The 21,747-nt window shown below is 35.9% G+C and overlaps 1 protein-coding gene across 1 annotated transcript; it reads right to left on the bottom strand.

The window, feature by feature from the left end:
* Positions 1 to 658: 658 nt before the first annotated feature.
* LOC141632953 (uncharacterized) lies at positions 659 to 1,625 on the bottom strand. Its single transcript, XM_074445453.1, has 5 exons — positions 1,554 to 1,625; positions 1,343 to 1,472; positions 1,092 to 1,249; positions 888 to 1,007; positions 659 to 784 (listed from the first exon to the last, which is right to left on the bottom strand). The coding sequence occupies exons 1-5, from the start codon at positions 1,623 to 1,625 to the stop codon at positions 659 to 661; spliced, it is 606 nt and encodes a 201-aa protein (XP_074301554.1).
* Between the last annotated feature and the right edge of the window lie 20,122 nt (positions 1,626 to 21,747).

The following is a 21,747-nucleotide window of genomic DNA, read 5'->3' on the forward strand; positions in this document are numbered from 1 at the left end:
CCAATTTGGCGACTACTTTTAGTCACCATGTAGTCGCCTTTGGTGCTGGCAGGTCAGGGGCTTCTGGTTTAGGTACTCTGTTTTGGCGACTGAAAGTAGTCGCCAAAAATACATTTCAGTCACCATTTTTATTTTAATTTTGAATGAAAATTCGGTTTTTCCTACTACCCAATCCATTTCATTGCTCGTACCTGCATTTCTATTACTACAACACCAACTTGAGCAAACAAAACTCACAACACAACACAAATGGAACACCGATTACCAAATCTCATATATAAAGTGAGAATAAACCAAGTTAACAAGTGTACCAACAAATCCTGATCAAACCAAATCCGTCACAAGCCTAACTAACACTACCATGTTCTTAGGTTTTGGGAAAGGGGCACATAAGTCAAGCACAAGGAAAAGAAGCACCCGCGCCAAAACTGCCTCCTCTGGATGGATCATTAGGTACTTGCCAATGGGGACGGGGGCCGGAGTTGCACGAACTGAAGAAGGCTTCCATCTTGTCGAACTTTTCTTTCATTTCCCGCATTTGTTGATCCCTTTCGGCGTTTTGGCGCCTTTCTTCATCAAGTTGTGCTTGTAAGACACTTACAATTCCTGGCTCATAAGTTTGTTTGGACTTTGAAGAAGTCCTTACTTTCGGCGCCTTTTAGAAAACTCCATGCGCTTCTCCGGTCTCATACACCGAGCCCTTTTTGTACCCCTCAACCAAATCAAACCAAATATCATTATCGGGCCTATTGGGCGTGTTCTCTTTGTCACGCAAATAAGCATCCTACAAGTCAAACCAAGTATCATTAAAGGTTATTTTTACATGAAAAATTTACCTATAATAAATAATCTTATTAAGGGAAATTGACTAATTAAATGAAACTTACATGTAATTCCTTGTCTTTCGCCTTAGTCCAATGCCTATTACCCTTATCATCAACCTTGCTATGCATGTCTACAAAGAACTCGGGAGCCGTCATCTCTACCTTACCTTTTTTCTTCCCCTTCTAAAAACAAACAAGGCATAAATTCGTGGTTTTCACAGTTAAATTTTTTAAATAATAATCTAAGGTGTTGTTATGTATACTTACTCCCAAAACACGATCCAAGAAAGAACGAGATCCCCCGTAGTGAGTAGCCTCAATAATGCCTTCTTTCTTTCCTCCTCTTTCGTTGAGTGAACCTCGCTCCGACTTAATCTTAAATTCCGGGGTTGCACGTTTCTTCATTAGACCTTGATATGCGTCACCTAAAATTCAAAATTGTGTTATAAAAAATAAAATGGTCACGTAAATTTATTATAACTAAATACAAGTAATCAAACTAATAAAATAATACACACCTTTCAAATGCTCAGGCTCCTTTTTCCTCCTCACAGTCTTATAGATGAGGTCCCTATATATTTTAGTACAAATAGCATTGTACCTATCACGGACAACATGTTCCAATCCCGACGGCCAATCAAAGGATTTCTATAAACAGTTTTTATTAGTATAAATTAATAATTGAAACTTAGATATAAATTAACAAATTAAATATATACAAAAACATACCCGAAAGATGTTGAACCATTCTTCTTTTTGTTGGGGCATAGCGTCAGTCCAACAAGTAGGAACAGGCCCCATCATCTTCTATTTCGTACTAGCCGAACAACCACTAACAACCGTTCTGCAGTTAAACCTGAAATACAATATGTTAAATACAAGTACGCGTTTATATTAAACAAAGACTGAATATTGTAACTTTAATGGAGTATATGAAATGAACATATGAGTAACATATATCTTACCAAAGAGCCGCCAGATCAAGTATCATCTTCCCATCTGTAGTCCATTGAATCTCGGGTCCCTGATCTGATGAGTAATCATCATTGGTCGATTCCTCGACCGACGGTTGCTCAATCTCCGTCTCCTCTTCCTCTAAAGATGACGTACTACGACGCTGACTAGCCCCGCCTCGCTGTCTACCACGTCCTGCGCGACCTCCTGCCATCTACAATTGCAATAAAAAAATTATTAAACAATGTTGTTAGTAAAATAAAAACATAATTGCAATAAAATATAAAATAAAATTTAAAAAATTTACCAATGTAACTAACACTAATCCTCATCATCAGTTTCATCCTCATCCTCATTTTCATCCTGCTCCTCGTCATCATCATCAACATCATCATCATCATTATCACCATCATCATTATCATTATCATTATCTACTTCCTCCTCCCACTCCTCCAACTCTACATCTTCTCCATTCTCTTCCTCCTCTTCCTCATCTTTCAACTCTTCACCCTCTTCATTCCCATTCTCGTAACTGATTTCTTCAATTGGAGACAAAATTGTGCTAGTTGATACTACTTCTTCTTGGAAAAAAGAGGTATCTATTTTTGATCTTGCCTTTGTCTTAAAGACTTCCCACCATTGCTTTTGATTTCTATCATTCCTCGTGCATGGATAAGAAGAGAAATACACTTGATGAGCTTGATGTGCGAGTAAAAATGGGCCATACTTAGAATATGTTCGAGTATGATTCACTTCTACGAGTTTGTAACGTTCATGTACTCTTGTTCCGGCCATAGAATTATCCTTCCATTCAACTTTGAATAAGACAGTATTATAAGCACGGTCACGCCCATTATAGCAAATCTCAAATATTTCCTCTACTATACCATAATAGTCATTGTCATCAAGAGAAGAAATAGTGACACCATAATTGCATCTAGCCTTATTTTTACCATAGTTGAATGTATGAAAATTGAATCCGTTAACTAGGTATCGATTCCAGGTTCTAACCATTCGTGAAGGACTAGAGGCCAAACTCCTTATCAAATCATCTTCGATATTCAACTCAATAACATGCTTCTTAAACCACGATGGAAATTACTCCACGTGTTTATTCCAAACATCATCCTTGCTCACATTAGGATACTCTTTCATGAAATCAGTTACAAACTGCGTTTCATATGGCTCTAAGATTTCACAATTAGATAGAACATAAAGGTGAGCACGTTTATATTCTTTGTCATCAAAATATCTTGTTCCCCCAATTGTTGAGAAACCTTCATCATCATGAGTTTAAAAAAACTCGGGTAAACTTGCATCAATTTCATCCTCTTTGTCAATGTTCAAGTATTTTGCCTTGGTTTCTATATGTTTTTCAAAGTAAAGAGAGCAAAAATTTTCAATCTCTTCTGTTAAATATGCATTGCAAATAGAACCTTCTACCTGAGCTTTGTTACCAATTTTTTCCTTCGTGTGTTTAAGAAACCTATAATATAATTGTAGAGCTTAATTAAAAGTTGATAAAGTTAAAAAATTAAAGTGTATAAAAGAATAATAGTTATAATTTCAATAATACTAGTTAACTTTATTACATTTCAAATGGATACATCCACCTATATTGGACGGGTCCTCCAACTTTGGCTTCGTAAGACAAGTGAACCGGTAGATGCTCCATGGAATTAAAAAATGTAGGAGGTAAGATCATCTCAAGTTTACACAATATTTCTGGTATTTCTTCTTCGAGACGTATCATGTCATCAACGCATATTGAGGAGGAACATAAATATTGAAAAAATTGACTAATCTCAACAATTGCATTCCACACGGTAGTCGGGAGAACATGTTTCAAAGCAACGGGTAATAATCGTTCCATGAAGACATGACAATCATGGCTTTTCAAGCCTTACAACTTTAGCTTCTTCATATCAACACATCGTTTAAAATCCGATGCATATGTATCTTGAAACTTCAACTTTCGTAACCACTCACACAATACCTTCGTTTGAGCTTTGTCAAGAGTGAAAATAATTTTGGCTTTGACCCGTCTTTGCGAATGTGCAATTTGGGACGGTCACAAAATTTTTTTATATCTTTTATTGTAGTAATAGTATCACATGACTTTCCTTCTACATCTATAATCTTATGAATCAGTAGCTCAAAAAAGTTTTTCTCTATGTGCATTACATCCAAATTGTGCCTAATTAACATTGTTTTCCAATACGGAAGGTCCCAAAAAATGCTTCTTTTAAACCAACCATTTTTTTTCAACTCTTTAAACTCTTCTTTTGTACCATCAACAGTAGTTGGAAAATCACATATCAACTCCCATACCTCATCCCTCGGAAGTAGATCCGGAGCATCGTCACGCACCTCTTTACCTTTTAAGAAAGCTTTCTTATTCCTCCTATGTCCATGTCTTTCCGATAAGAAGTGTTTATGACAATCAAACCAACTTATTTTCTTATAAATAGGGAGATAAAATGCTTTACTCTCTTCCATGCAACAAGGACATGCCTTGAAAATTTTGCTTTTTGGACACATAATATGTTTCCACACCAACGTCCCACAAATATTTCAACTCTTCCACTAAGGGTTGTAAATAAACATCTAAATGAATTTTTGGATTCTTTGGACCGGGAACAATAAGTGACAAGAAGATAAATTGCTCTTTCAAGCACAACCAAGGTGGTAAGTTGTATGGAGTGACCATTATAGGCCAACATGAATAAGGTTTCCCAAACTGATCGAATGGAGAAAAGCCATCTGTATACAAGCCAAGTCGCACATTGCGGAGTTCATCGGCAAAATCAGGATACATAATATCAAAACGCTTCCATTCCTCCCCATCACTCGGATGACACATCTTTGCCGGAGTACGAGGATTTTCCTTGTGCCATCTCATTTGTTCGGCAATATTTTTTGTTGCATACATTCTTTGAAGTCTTGGAGCGAGTGGAAAGTAAATTAATGGCGGGTTTATTGATATTGGTTTCCTACTCTTTCCACCTCTCTTACTGGTGTGGGTTAAAACTCGTCGTCAAAAGCTACCTAACCAAAACAATATTTATAACTTCACAAACTACTCTTAGCAAAGAGGTAAGTAAAGGTCGGATCCCAAGGGACGGGTATTGAGGTAGGATTTTCAATTGCAAATGGTTGTGTCTTAGGGTGTCAGAATTTGGGTTGAGATAGGATATCAACTAAACTAATTACCAATATAAAAGCAAAGTAATAAAAATAAGCAAGGTGATTAAAATGAGATGTAAACAATTGATTAAAAATGCTAGGGTGCAATGGGTTCATAGGGATTTCATGGGAGTTGATCGTACAAACACGTTCTCTACTAGATGCAAGCACTTATTATTGTGATGGGATCGAGTTGGTGTATAAGCTTACAATCCCTAAGAAGGTTTGGGTCCCGGAGCCGAATCGATTAGATTGTACAAGACCTACAAGTCGACTTAGTCCTTCCTATCCAACTATATGCATGGTAATGAGACTCGAGTTGGTGTATAAGCTTACAAGTCTCATTGAAAAGATAGGTGATGGGTAAAAAATGCAAGGATTCATAGGCTCGCATTTCATCAAACATAACATGTGCATAAGTTGAAATCACAACAAGCAAGCAAATTAATTTTGAAAACATATTAGATTAAGCATGAATCAATCCCCATGTTGGTTTCCCCTAATTCCCCATTAACCCTAGTTAAGAAAACTACTCACTCATTATCAAGTTTAACATGCTAACAAGGTTGTCAATCATACTAGCAAGGTAAAACATGATGAATAAATAAAAATGATTAACAATAATTAAACAAGGTTAAGAGAGAATTATACCTATGAAGATGATTCCAAATAATAAAGCAAAGAATAATAGAAGTACTTGATGATTGATGGAAGGTTATCAATACTCCAAATAAACCCAAATAATCTTCTAATTACCCAAAATAAATGAAGAACAATAGAGAAATTAAGGAAAGACTAAGTATTGAGATTTGTATTAAGACTAGATTAAAAGTTGATTATAAAATTAATGAATGATTAGAACTTGATTAAGAGAGTATTACCACTTGATTATAATCTAGGTAGTACAAAGGGATATTTATACTAAAGATTAAGTACAAGGATTAGGTTTACTAAGGGCTTAAATGACTATTAACTCCTTAATAAAAGTTGAGGAAATGCTCCTCTCCAAGGAAATGAGCATCTCCGTTTTGCTAGTCTCGCCATGATCCGCGCTTCTTGGGAAGTGGCATGGGTTCTCTGGACTGTGATCCAAGCGGATTGGTCAGGAAGACGCTCGGATCCTATGGCTGCAAGACGAGCGTCTTGGCTGGGAGACGCTCGGATGGTGGGGGTTGGGGACGCTCGGATTGGGTGTGATCCGCTCGGATCCCACGGCAGACTGCTTCTCTTCTTTTCTTCCTTCATAATCCGCGAGGATCATTCCGGGGATGCAAGGATCCTTTCGTCATTGCCCATTTCAGTTTATCATCTACATAGGCCTTCTAGTGATGTCTTCTCTTTGATGCTTGGTCATTAGATGCGATAAATTTAGCTCCATTTCGCCATGTAAATGCAAGGTTAGCACTCTTTTCCTACCAAGGAGACAAAACCTCGAAGAGTATGCAAAATGGGAAACTAAAGATAGTAAATGACCCAATTATGCACTATAAAGCATAGGAACGAGCTTAATTCGGGGACTAAATGTTAGGTTCATATACCTATTATTAGACTCCTCTAATAGTGAACTAATTAACTTCTTAATTATTTGTTCTTTAGATCTAGTGCATGCATAACAAAATGAAAGATTTATAAGAAAAACAATGTCCCTTACATTGTAGGTTGGTTCGAAATATTGGGCACAAGTATGGTCACCTTTCTTCACTTGTTGTTGAGCTTAATATGATGGATGATCCTCCAAGATCCCAAGTATAGAAATCCTCCTTAGATTGCACCCAAGACTTACCCTTAAACTAGTATACTAATTAACTAGATTATTATACTAGTAGCCTTAAAAGGATTCTAATATTATAACTATTACTATACTAGTAATCTTATTGTGATAATAGAATGGATGAACAAATGCTTGTGTATCTCAAAAATCTTGTTTTAGAGAGATGGAGAGAATATGAGAGTTTTGCATGTGAGAAATGTATGAATGAATGAGTAGTCAAAATGAGAACAAAATGTTCTCATCTTAAGTGCATGCAACCGGTGGGAGGAAAAGAGAAAGAGCCAAAATGGAATCTCCTTTATGCTTTTACTCTTATCAAAATGTAGGTAGTGTAAGCTAGATTAGGTTAGGTGCAATTATTTATATTTTATCACATGAAATAAAATAATCACAACCCACTTACACTCCCTCCATTTCGGTCCATATAGCATAAAATGGACTACCATTTTATTTTGTCAATTTGTCATTTGTCACACAATATGTCACATGTAGTATTTTACATGTTATTAATTAATTTAATGCATATTTATCACATAAATATCATTTTACAAATTAATTAAATCACATACAAAAAATTGACTAGTGATACTTGATCATATAAATAAAATGGGTTATATAATTATAATTCACAACATTTTGTAATTATAATTAACTATTCAATCTTATCTCTGTTGTTTCTCAAGCAATAAGCAATTTTAGTAATAAAGCATTTTTATTACTAAAATAAATCTTATTAATCCCATTACAATAAGATACGAATATTCTCTATCATAAGTAAATTATTCAATTTTAAGGAATTGATTACCTTGTATCGTCATACAAGTAATCAATTTATCCATTAAGGGAATTGTCCGTTAGGTGTGACGTTAAGGGATCAACTGACCACCACCGTCACACGACAGTAATGTCAAACTCTAGTCAGCCAATCATTACCGATTAATGACGATCAGTTGATTATATAATAAATCATCCCTCACGTATTCTTAATGTGAGATTTAATTATGATATTAAATCATGTGATCGCACTATTGTTGAGGACACATTTTCCAACAATCTCCCACTTGTCCGAGATAAGTGTGCGTCACCAATTCCTTGTCCTATTACAATCTCCCACTCAATGCAAGGTGTCTTGCAGGTCATACTTACATTTGATCATATCTTGAGTGGTTTTCTCGATCAGGAGAGTAACTGTCTGACCGGAATTATCTACCATAGATACCTTCCGAGTGTGGCCACGCATTTCCAGTTAACTACTCCTCGAGTGGCCTTGAGATTTCAAACAACCTTGACAAGGGGTGGACAATTCTTATCGCACTATTCCCTTCGTTTAGCCACAGTTCATCATAACCCAAAATATACCCAGTTTAACCTCATTTACGAAGTCGTAGAGTATAAATCAAAGCTAATCAGAAATTTGTGCCAACTTGGACGAATAGTCTCTAGTCAAAAGAATTGACTCACAAGAATACTATAGTAGCTCTTGCCATGACCAGGCTTTATGAATAACCAGAACTCGATAAGCGGTCACTGCCCGACAGAGTGTCCCATACAGTCTGCCTATGTGATCGACTAGTCATTCCATATGACTCTCTAGCACTTGAACTTGCCATCTATCGCATCACACTCTAGTCACTTCGAGTCGTCACCTCATATAAGTAACTAGGGGCGAATACCATGTCAATCCAGGTCACTTTAATGGGGTTCAATTTGTCTCTACAACCCATTCGGATACGACAAGGTAGCGTATGAGTTTAATGAAACTCAAACGATAAATGCGATTATCACATATGAACAGTCAATACACTATTACTACTTCATATCTTATAATCTTTAGTGTATTATTAACACTAGTTTAGATGCAATAAAAGCTTGGAAAGTGAATATACCCTATATCCATATATTCCAACTTTTCAATTGCTTTTTCCTTCCATTCAATGTCATCTCCAATGACATGAATTTATCAAAGTATATGTCTAGACTTCTTACTAGACTTGGGCTCTTTAACTTGAAAGATGCTCCCACTGTTATCGCATAACTTGTGACAAAATCATTTGTAGAGGGATTCACCCTTAATCGCTACATTGACGATTTTATCACAATTTACTTAGATTCCTTTTGTAGAATTTGCAATGTGCGAAACTAAAAAACTTTTCTAGTCTCTTACTTCTTAGTCAATAAGACATCCTAGGATTTCAATAAATCCTTTTTGGTTTGGAAACTAAAGTTTGTGTAACCCTTCAACACATAGTTTAGTTTATCATCCAAACATATGAATGAATCCTTATTTCTTCTCAGGAATCTCAAGGATGTTCTTTAAGGCTTTCACAAGCCATATCATGGGAATTATCTTGTTATTGACTTATCATGTTCTTAGCATATATCACATCATCGCATGTGCGTCTGTTGGCATACATGATCATTCTAATGGCGGAAACATTAGAAATCGATTTCATGTAATCAACAACTTAATAGATTCAGTGAACGACTACGACTCCATCATAGTAATTCCACTTTCATCAACATGAACAGCCTATTCAACCTTGTTGATGTACAATAGATACGAAAGATCTTATCCTCATAAGTTTCTCAACTTTATTCCAGTATTCTCTCTCTTAGATTCAAAAATCTAGAATATATATCACACCTTTTCCTAGTCTCCCAATCACTCTTTCACAGAAGAGAGCATTTGTATATTATTCTCAATAAGTAATATGTTATCGACATATAAGACATGGGAAAATGATTTTGGCTCCGACTTAACTTCATGTATAATCATGATTCTTCAATCATGTGAATGAACCCATTCACTATTATCACATGAACGAAAAGTACAATCCTTTAATGCTTGTTTAAGACCATTCTAGGATCACTTAAGAAAGCTACACATAATATGTTAGGATTCTTAGATCTTTATCTAAGGTTTTGTTTTCCAAACACATCCTTCTCTAAATTCCCATTTTAGAAAAGCGAATTTTATTTGCCATTTTTCATTAAAATGAAATGCGGCAATTCCTAACATAATGTATCTTGATCAACATCTTCATGTCAATCTTATGCATTTGAGTACTCTAAAGCTTTATCTACCTTTAAAGAGACCCTCGCTTTAAAGTAAATGTACTCTTGAGTAACAATTTTCGGATTGTAATGCTACGGCTCGTATGTAACAAGGTCATGATACTATCACTTTTACAAAGTAATATTTTAACCAATAAGGCATGTATGATAAACTCCCACTGAACTATGCTCCCATTCTATCTTTATAGACTATAGTTTAACTACACAACCACTCTATAGTTCTATTACTTTCACAAAGTAATACTATAAGACATGTTTGTAACGATCCAATATACTCCCACTTTATCTCTCAGAAATACATCTATCTTCTTGAGAGATAGCTTTGTGAGTTAGAAACATATATATGGTGGATTTTCAGAAGTTTATCTAGACTATGTATTAACATTCAAAAGGCCATCCCTAACATGGCAGTTTAATTCATGTAATATACGAGTCTTATCCATGTCAACTGTTTAATAGACTCTCTATTCTAGGTATCTCATGGTTGACCATCCGTTTAGAATAATGTGTCAGTATAGTATCGTAAATTCCCTACTTAATGAGTTCAATAACTCATCGCAACTTTATAATTGATCTTACATAAGTAAGTTGTTACTTTTAGTAATAATGACATAAGGAGAATCAAATTCATAGCTTATGGACATATAATGATCTAATCATCATAATCGTCTATTTGATCAATTTGAGTTGTCTATCTAATATTTCTCTACGCAAGTAATTAATGATGATGATTTTAGAACAAGTAATAAAATAAGTGATTTGGGTTGAAAACCAAACCACAAATATCCAAAGCACAACAATTGCTTAAGGATTACAAACCAATTTCCAAGTCACACAAGGAAATCAAAATAATAGTTCTAAAAACTTCAAATACATCATAAAATTAAAGACAAAGCAAATTAAAGCCAAGCTTCCAATGATCCATCACCACGGTTGGCTACTCTAGCTTCCCACATGATCCTCTAGGCTTGCTTCTCCTTGCCTTTGTCCTTGCTAGGAGGCCCTATTTACAATAAAAAGGATAATCATCACAACTTGTATCATCATACCAAGGTTGAGATTAAAACATAAAAGATAGGGATAGTCATATACCTACTGGAATAACCTTTCCATCTTTGATGTCGCCAAGGTATTTGGAACAGTTTCTCTTCCAATGCCCAATACCACAACAATAGTGGCACTTGTCCCCGGTGGAGGCACTGTACTTGGGCTTGGAGGTACTAGCTTCACAAGCTTTAGATATATTCCTGTTGGGAGTTCGCTTGTTCCCCTTTTTCCCGCTCTTCTTGAAGGTTCCCTTGCTCTTATGATTGACATTGAGCACATGTTTGGTGGAGCTAACACTTAGCCCCATATCCCTTTCGGCTTGCACAAGCATTTTGTGCAACTCATCATGGGAAACCTTCTTATCTTGCATTTTAAAATTCACCCGGAATTGAACATATGCTTTGATTTTGTTGAGGGAATGAAGGATGCAATCAATCACGAGTCCATCGGAAATCTCCACCTTATGCATTTTCATGGTCTCAACATGCTCCATCAACTTGAGCACATGAGGGCTCACTTTTTGGCCCTCCTTGATGTTAAGATCAAAGAATGCGGAGGCCGCTTCATATTGTGTGACCCTAGGAGCTCGTGAAAACATGTTCACAAGCTTCATGTAGATCTCATGAGCGGTGCTAATCTTTATAGCACTTCGTTGGAGTTCGGCCTCCATGGCAAAGATCAACACTTTTTTGATCGCAGCCAACTCCTTTTGGTAAACCTCATAGGCTAACCTAGCGGTGCCGGTGGACCTAGCATTAGGTTCGGTGGGAGATGCTTCAGTAAGGTTATGAAGCTTGTCGTCACTCTCCGCGGCCAAGCGAAGTTGCGCGTCCCAATCGGCAAAATTAGACCCATTCTTTTCTAACTTACATCGATCCATGAAGGATCGGAGCCATGACACATTGGTAAGCGTGGTCGAACTAGTGGATGCGGACGTGATTGGAGTTGCCATTGCGATTGCTAAAACAATTTTGACTACAAAATAGGAAATGAAGGAATTAATTAACATCTATCGTTTTATAGTACTCGTATATTTTAATACAAGTATTTTAGCATCTATGTAGTGACCTCCACCCAACTAACATAAATGATTCCGAGATCCAAATTCATATTAATACGGGTACGGTAAGTCGAGTCATGCCTTATTAATATAACTCGATGGATTAACCTCTTAATCGATTATACTTTTAGAACTGTCGGTTGATAAAAATTACCCTAATTTTCATCTTTGGCCCGGAACACATGCGACTACGGTCACGAATACTTCCGTTGAGCTCAATCCAAATTTTGATGTAATAACATTTTATTACCCACTTACCCAACGTAACAAGGTTTGTATTACGGTAAAGCTGGCTTAACTCCCTTATGAAATTGGGATTCATGGTTTCTACTATTTGGTAAGGCTATTTCTCAATTATTATATGTGAGAGGTCTTGTCAATTTATTATCCATCACGTTTAAATTGAACTAAAGCGGTGAACTACGATAATTATAATTGACACGGTCGATGACTCGATTTCAAATGCATGTTGTTGTTTATGGCGATTGGGCAATGCATGTAACATATTAAGAGAAATGAAAAGCAATAAATAAAATTTCCTAGTATGGCCTTCCTAAATAGAAAATCTAATAATCTATTACATATTCGAAAACCAACTCCTTTGGCCCCTTGAATCTTCAAATGGAACGCTTCCCAAGACACCGTCTTCGTCGGATCACCTTTCCGAATGGCACCGTCTTGAAGATAGTCCATAATTACAAATAATATTAAAAATACAAAGCTATTCCTATTATACATTTGTAAAATGGAAAAACTAATGAAATAAAAGTGATACGAGATCACATTAAATTACAACCGAATCAATATTCCCTTTCATTACGGGTAATATCGATTAAAACTAAGGCCATACTAAGATAAAATTACATAATTCAAAATTATATAAATAAAAGACATTCAACAATTGAAATATTCAGCATTATAATATGTACCTATCATGCCAAAAGATGTGCCAAATCGCCCTATTTAACTTATGTCGTATATATAACCCGGTTTTATGGAAACGCATGATAATGAACTTTTATAATCACTAATTAACACTTAAATCACATGTAAGCTCTAGTTAATTATCCTAACACTTTTAGAACTCAGAAATTAGTCATCACTCAATTTTTGACAATAATTCAACTTGATTTAATTTTATGCTCATTTTTTACCTTAATTCATAATATTTATGAAATAAATCCAAATTAAATTAAAATAATTTCAAAATTTGAATTTTAAATTTTTTAACATTCTGGAATATTTTCATGACACTTATAATATCAAAAATCATGGTTAAAATTTTGGAATTAATTATGAGAAAATATAGTTGCAATTTATCGGTTTTATCTCATAAAACATCTAAGGTATCCAAAATCTATTCCCATTAATTTTACAACTTTATATCTGATAAGTGGGATATTTATGCAACCTATAATTATTTTCTCATGCCATGCAAATCGTTTTAGCTATTTATGCTAAAATAGTCACTATTTATACCATTTTTACTCTAAAAATTCATAAATCATGCTAAATGAGATAATTTAATCTCGAAATTTACATACACTCTGTAAATTATGCATGTGACAACATATTAAAATTCCATGGCCCAATTCAAAGTATAACTATTTTTAACCATTTAACCTCTTTTAATCCATTTTTATCTCATAAAAATCATAAATCATGCAATATTAATCCAATTAATACGAGATTTTACACACAACTTGTAAAATATTCATGTAAGGTCATATAACATTTTCAAGGTCATAGACTTAGTTTAACTATTTTTAGCATTTTAATTCCAATTTTAGTCATAAAAATGTAATAAAATAACCAAAAATCATTAAAATGAGCAATAAATTATTATAAATCATAAAAATGACCTAAAAAAATTTTAGGACCAAAATATATAACATGCGTGATGATTTCCTGGCTTATACTTATAAATCACAAATTTTTAGTTTTATATGTTAACTTTTTAACTCGGAAAAACAATAACCGATTATGCATGCAACATCCTTTTGCTCTGATACCATTTGTTAGGTTCATATACCTATTATTAGACTCCTCTAATAGTGAACTATTTAACTTCTTAATTATTTGTTCTTTAGATCTAGTGCATGTATAAAAAAATGAAAGATTTATAAGAAAAACAATGTCCCTTACATTGTAGGTTGGTTTGAAATATTGGGCACAAGTAAGGTCACCTTCCTTCACTTGTTCTTGAGCTTAATATGATGGATGATCCTCCAAGATCCCAAGTATAGAAATCCTCCTCAGATTGCACCCAAGACTTACCCTTAAACTAGTATACTAATTAACTAGATTATTATACTAGTAGCCTTAAAAGGATTCTAATATTATAACTATTACTACACTGTTAATCTTATTGTGATATTAGAATGGATGAAAAAATGCTTGTGTATCTCAAAAATCTTGTTTTAGAGAGATGGAGTGAATATGAGAGTTTTGCATGTGAGAAATGTATGAATGAATGAGTAGTCAAAATGAGAACAAAATGTTCTCATCTTAAGTGCATGCAACCAGTGGGAGGCAAAGAGAAAGTGCCAAAATGGAATCTCCTTTATGCTTTTAGTCTTATCAAAATGTAGGTAGTGTGAGCTAGATTAGAAAAGGTGCAATTATTTATATTTTATCACATGAAATAAAATAATCACAACCCACTTACACTCCCTCCATTTCGGTCCATATACCATAAAATGGACTACCATTTTAATTTGTCAATTTGTCATTTGTCACACAATATGTCACATGTAGTATTTTGAATGTTATTAATTAATTTAATGCATATTTATCACATAATATCGTTTTACAAATTAATTAAATTACATACAATAAATTAACTAGTGATACTTGATCATATAAATAAAATGGCTCATATAATTATAATTCACAACATTTTATAATCATAATTAACCATTCATTCTTATCTCTGTTGTTTATCAAACAATAAGCAATTTTAGTAATAAAGCATTTTTATTACTAAAATAAATCTTATTTAATCTCATTACAATAAGATACGAATATTCTCTATCACAAGTAAATTGTTCAGTTTTAAGGAATTTATTACCTTGTATCGTCATACAATTAATCAATTTATCCATTAAGGGAATTGTCCTTTAGGTGTGACCTTAAGGGATCAACTGACCACCACCGTCACACGACAGTAATGTCAAACTCTAGTCAACCAATCATTACCGATTAATGACGATCAGTTGATTATATAATAAATCATCCCTCACATATTCTTAATGTTAGATTTAATTATGATATTAAATCATGTGATCGCACTATTGTTGAGGACACATTTTCCAACACTAAATGTGCTCAAATATTAGTCACATTAAACATCCCCAAATCGAACCTTTGCTCATCCCGAGTAAAGAGGTGACAAAAATTAGGACCCTTATTTAAACTAACCGACTAATATAGCCGATGTGAGACAATTAGCGGGTCTCACTCCGCTCCTTCAACTCACAACAAGACAACCATGAGCTAGGATGCCTTCTTGCAAGTCAAGGTGGGGCTTGACAAAATGGCGACACATCCAAGCATTAAAGCACACAGAACAAGTAATGGATGCATCTACAAAAAGAATAGCCACTTTCCTCATCTAAGTGGCGGAAATTATCTAAAAGGGAAACAATCTAAGTGTACACACTCCTTCATAGATATGGTTTCTTCAAACTACTAAGCCTAGAAAGATATCAATAAATCACCTCCAATTTGTGTCAAGCTAGGGTACCTTTGTCCTCAATCGTTAAATACTTTCGTCAAGAGTAGACTCCCTATAGTGTTAGAAACACTCGAGGATCACGGAATTCCCCTTCTTTCCTAGGCAAGAAGAAGGGTCGTCCCCTCTCTACCATGCACAAAAGTGGATTCGATGGATAAAGGGATCATTTGTATTTGAGTTTCATATGGGAGTTTGCTTTTGTTGTTGTCCCCCCCCCCCCTCCCCCCCCCCTCCCCAATTTCTTGTGGCATTTGACATTTTGAGAACGTTTTCTTTGCCATTTCTTTTGATGTTTGGCATTTCAACACTTGACAATTTTAACTTTTTCTTGCATTTTCTTTTGAACATTTTCAAAGTCACCCCATTAGTAGCGAGGGTGATTATATTTAAAGCATAGGAGTTTTCATTTTTGTTACTCCTCTTTTCTTTTGATGCAAATGCAAACTTTTTCTTTTTTTTTCATTTCTTGATCTCAAATTTGAACAATTTTTGTGCCCATTCCCTTTTTGATGACAAAATGTGGTTGAATATGGATGATGGTTGCATGGTTTCAACGGTCACCTTGGAATAAACGGTAACCAAGGAGTTATCACACCTAAAGGTACTCTTGACTAGGCCTTAATCCATGGGTCAAAGGATACTAGCATGACACATCCTAGGGTGTTTTACAAGTATTCTAATGAGCAAAGTCTTAAGAAGAAAAATTATCTAGAAGGGCCTTATATACACTTGTCATGCTTCCCGAATAGATGTTTTCACAAAAATTTTCCTAAATGCAACTATATGCCATGATGCAACTAACATTTATACAACCTAATGAAAATGCTTCTACCAACTAGTATGTCAAATAATCTAAATGCAATCCTATAATGACATTGTTTATACCGCATCAATCAAAATAAAGCCACATAGTCATTAACATAAAGAGGAAAAATGAGATTGGAAAGATCATACCATGCGGTCTTCAATATCCTCATGTCTCGGATGTGGCATAGTCGATCAATGTGAAAAGGATAGAGAAACACAATATATATACAAGACTACACTATAAAGTAAATGAACATGTTTTTGGATTTTTCAATTTTTTCAAATTTTTATGGTTTTTATTTTTTATGAAATAAAATGACATGTTTTTGTATTTTTCAAAATTTTTCAATTTTTATCATTTTTGTTTTAAAAGGCATGTTAGAATTTCCCATCCCCACACTAGTATGGGCATTGTCCTCAATGGCCAATGCGATAGGAAATCATGCAAGCTATATGAAAATGCATGATTTCTACACTAAATGCAAAATATATGACATATAAACAAGTGAATGCATTCTAAACTATACTATATGATGCATGAATTTGTTTGGTTGGAGAGCATAATTTGAAATAACCCACAATGCTTATGCTTGAACTTCCCCAAACCAAATGAGACACTATTGCTAATGTCAAAAATGGGAAAGTTCATGCACAAGAATGCTATGCATGAAACTAATTTTGTCATTTTGGATTTTACATGGTGGGAACAATAAAAAACACCTCAATGGGACCAAGGTGGGAGTCCTTTGAGTGTTCCTAGGACTCAAACACATGATCAAGATAAATATTTAAAAACAAGAGAAATGAACAAAGCTAAAGGAGGTGTAGGAAACTCACAATGGATTGTGGCATCCTCCAAAAAGCTTGCTAATCCTCAATTGTCGCCCATGGCGACATCACTTCCATTATCATCATCATCATCTACTTCCTCACTAGTATCATCATCATCTACCTCCATACACCCGGAGGCTTAACCATCATCACTTGAACTTTGATCCTCTTCTTCCTCATTTTCCTCTTCTTCTTCAACTTCTTCACTCTCAACAACAATCTCGTCACCACCCATGCTAGCATCCCTAGGGTCATTAGGAAAGAATACTTCCCTATCTGCCCAACTAGGCAAAGGACATCACGGGTCAAGAAGTCCTTGCCTAGTTAGGTGTAAGAGGGGCGGATATTGAGCTCTATAGGCATTGACTCGGTCTTCATAAGCTTGCTTATGCATGTGTTGCATTAATTGAGTCAAGTAATCGTTACCTACCGCAACACCTTCGGGTCGGAATTCTTGGTAGGTGAACGGGTATGGTGGAGTCACAATAGCGGAGGAGGAAGATTCGGCATTGAATTCCCTTTGTTGTTGTATGATCATCTCGGCTTCACCGGAGAGTGGAAGAAGATAGTTTGTGCTTCGGACATTAAGTCGGCAAATCTTGTTTGGTAGAATGAAGAACTTGGCATCTTTTGTAATCCACTCAAATTTGTTGTCAAGGTTGTCATTCTAGACCTAATGGAATTTGTAAATCATAGTGGTTAGATCAATAAGGTGGCCTCCCTTAACCGGCTTGTAAGTCCCATCTTTGTTGAAATCCCGGTTGAAGTGCTTTGCCAACCATGTTACCAATCCCCCATTTACTATAAAGGCCAAACCATCTTTGCCATGGTCGATTGTAAGCCACCTTTTGATTAAGAGTTGAAGAATATTATATTTCTTGGTGAAATTCTTATCGACATTCAAGGTTGACTCAAGGTAGATAAAATCAAGTTCGGTGAAATGATTAGTCCCCTTCCTAGCAATAAGAGTATTTCCCACAACCTTGTGCCACACCCTTATGCCCAGATGGTGAACATAAAGGGCACGACACTCTAGTATGATTCGAATTTTCTTCTGGTGATAGCTTTCCACAAAGGGGCGGGATCATATTTTGAAGGTTTCTTCACATAAGTCGAGTCATTATTAAGACCGAACACCTTACTAAACTCATTAAAGGACATCTTTCTATCCACATTCTCAAGGCGGAATTCAATATTCCTTCGAGTCTCCACCTTTGTGACTTTCAATGAACTTAGAAATTCTAAGGGGAGGGAGGGGTAATTAAATTCTTGCATATCAAACAATGTAAGCAACCCCATAGACTCAAAGAAGTTCTTGGTCCTTTCAAGGACACCCAATTTGGTCAAAGCATCTTGACAAATAAACTTGGTGGGCAAAATCTATTTCTTAGCAAGAGACATAAAATTTTTCCTATGAGAATCGGATGTGAAAGTTACCTCCGGATATTCATGTAATTGCTCAATAACCGGGATAGGAGTAGTAGCTTCCACTATAGAGAGAGGAGTTTCTTGAATTTCCACTCTTGTTTGTTGAACCACCAAAGCTTTAGAAGCTTGAAGAGCTTGTTGCCTCTTTGAAAGATTTGATTTTGTAGGTGCCTTGTTTCCACCTTTAGTTCTAACAATTGTTCTTCTCCTTGTATGTATCAACAACCAATGATTTGCTTGAATTCTTCTAGTATCCTCAAACTTCAATTAATCCCAAATCGATTTAGGATTTTCGAAATTTGCTTATAACCCTAGAAAATCGATTCAACTTTTGAGGATTTGGATATTTCAATGACTTTTTGTTGATAAAGGAGTGATTTGATTGAGTTTTGAGGGAGTTTGGGTTTGATTTTGGTTGAGGAAATTGAGTGTTATGGATGGAGGGATTGAGCGTTTTGAGGGTTTTGATGGTGTGTTTGTGTTTGAATAGAATGAAATGAAATGGGAAAGGGGTTTAAAATCCCGTGTTTTTGTAATTTAGCAGTAGGAGACGAGCGGCTTAGACATGGGATGCTCGGATTATAGTTCAGTCAGTATTAGAAAATGAAACCCATGTTGAGACGAGCGTCTTCAGGAGGAGATGAGCGGATTCTGGCTTGAGACGAGCAGATTATTCTCGGGACGCTCAGATTCATAGTCAGAGTGAAATCCCAAATTTTGATGTAACCAGGATGAGCGGATTCTCACTCAGACGAGCGTCTTTGAACTGAGACGAGTGGAATCTTTGGGAGATGCTCGGATTGTAGTTCAGTACCAATATTTTCTTTTCAGCTCTGCCAGGACGAGCGTCGCTCTGTCAGGACGCTCAGATTTCATCCAAGACGAGCAGCTTCCCTCTGGGACGCTCGGATCGTTCCTGTAGCTCACGGGTTCAGTTCCACCCGTGGGCATCTTCATATCCCAAGTCATTTTCTTCTTTATTCATTTGATCTTCATTGTGGGTGCACTACGAAGGCTCAGATAGCCTAGGCAATTGTTATCCCCACACTAAGTCAAAACACTACACATCAAGAAACATTTGACTCCCTCCCTCACTTTCTCTCAAAATGATAATCTTGATCACAATGTACAAATGTAAATCCAAAATTAACAAAAATACAATACAAGAATAAAAATGCGAGTTAAGGGGTTAGAATATTTACAAATGGTGGTTTAGGGAGGACTCCACCAAACTCTCACTCTTAAGATGAAATGTCAAGGGGGCATAGCCAATGTGTTGTTGATGTTGTCCAACACCATGAAGAAGTATTCGAAGGCTTGTTCATTGTCATTTTAAATATCTTCAATAGACCTTTGCACATTGTGTTCTTCATGGTGGTGACTTGAGTCAAGATGGTCACCAAAGGCTCGGTCTATAGCATTGCCAATGTAGGGATTGACTAACCCATCGAATTCATCATCCCATAGACCACCCTATTGTATCATGAGTTGATGGAAACAACTCCTCTTTCTTGTTATCATGGCCAATGAGGCATTCTTCATTACTTATCATGAGTGGTAGTGAGCTATTCAAGCTCTCATTGTTGCAATTTTCTTGCTCTTTGGACGGAGCATCGTGAAGATTATCCTCTTTCTTCTTCCATATAGGTGGTGATTCATTACCCATAGCTTGTTCTTTACATTGAGATGCCAACTTATTCCTATCACTTTCTCGGCTATAATGATCGATCATGAAACATGGCTCATGTAAGCGGGGAGCTCTCATTGTCTTGTCGAGATTAAAAGTGATTGTTTCGTCTCCCACTTCAAGTGTGAGTTCTCTATATTTCACATCAATCACCGCTCCCGTGGTATGTAAGAATGATCTTCCTAAAATGATAGGAATGTTGGAGTCTTCCTCCATGTCAACAATAACAAAGTCCACCGGGATGAAGAACTTGCCAATTCTTACCGGCACATCCTCCCATACCCCTAAAGGTGTCTTCGTTGATCGATCCGCCGTTTGAAGTGTGATATTAGTGCACTTGAGTTCTCCCATTCCTAGACTTTTGCACACCGAGTATGGCATAACACTCACACTTGCCCTAAGGTCACATAAAGCTCTATTGATTGTAGTGTCGCCAATGGTTCATGGAATAGAGAAACTTCCCGGATCCTTGAATTTTGGAGGTGTACTTCCTTATAGGATGGCACTACTCACCTTAGTGAACGCAATAGTCTCTAGCTTCTGGATGGATGTCTTCTTTGTAAGAATATCTTTCATGTAGTTCGCATAGGCCGGAACATGATTGATTAATTCCGTGAATGAAATTGAGACTTCCAAGTTCTTCATAATCTCCATGAACTTTCCAAGTTGTTCATTGAACTTAGGCTTAGCTTAACGACTTGGAAATGGAAGTCTAATCACAATAGGCTCTTTATCCTTAGCCTTCTCTTCATTCTTCTTCTTTGAAACTTCTTAAATGGGTTCTTCTTCCTTAGAGTTTTCCATAACTCTTTCCTTGTCACTAGCATTCACAACATTTTCATCAATGGGCCTCTTTGGCCCTTCATACCTTGTACCACTCCTCAAATGGATGGCACTCACCGACTCATGTCTTGGGGGATTACTTTGAGGTGGTAATTGCCCCTTTTGTCTTTGAGAGCTAGAAGATGCTAATTGAGACATTTGTGTCTCCAACATCTTTATGTGAGCTAGTATGTTGTTGATGGTGATATCTTTTGCTGGATATCTTTTTGCATTTGAGTGAAATATTCTTGTTGATTCTTTTGCATTTGGAGGACCGCTTTTTGAACATCAAAGCCTTGATCATTAGATTGATTGTAAGAGGGTTGATTTTGATAACCTTGGCTTTGGTTGTAAAAGGGTCTTTGAGCTTGTTTTCTCATTGGAGGTGGGGTGTATGTTGGTTGAGGTTTTTGAACATTTTGGCTTTTGTATGAAATATTGGGAGGGAATTTGGTATTCTCATTGTAATAGTTGGAATAATGGGTGCCACTCTTGTATGCTTGGAAAGCATTCACTGGT

Source organism: Silene latifolia, chromosome Y (genome assembly GCF_048544455.1).
Source record: "Silene latifolia isolate original U9 population chromosome Y, ASM4854445v1, whole genome shotgun sequence".
In the NCBI taxonomy this organism is placed as follows: Eukaryota; Viridiplantae; Streptophyta; class Magnoliopsida; order Caryophyllales; family Caryophyllaceae; genus Silene; species Silene latifolia.

What these genes read in the sequence shown, in the direction of transcription:
- LOC141632953 (XM_074445453.1), bottom strand. Translation starts at nt 1,625, where the DNA reads ATGGGGCCTGTTCCTACTTGTTGGACTGACGCTATGCCCCAACAAAAA. An exon ending in GGAGCCTGAGCATTTGAAAG is followed by an intron (nt 1,250 to 1,342) that starts GTGTGTATTATT and finishes TTTGAATTTTAG; the next exon opens with GTGACGCATATCAAGGTCTA. An exon ending in TCTTGGATCGTGTTTTGGGA is followed by an intron (nt 1,008 to 1,091) that starts GTAAGTATACAT and finishes GTTTGTTTTTAG; the next exon opens with AAGGGGAAGAAAAAAGGTAA.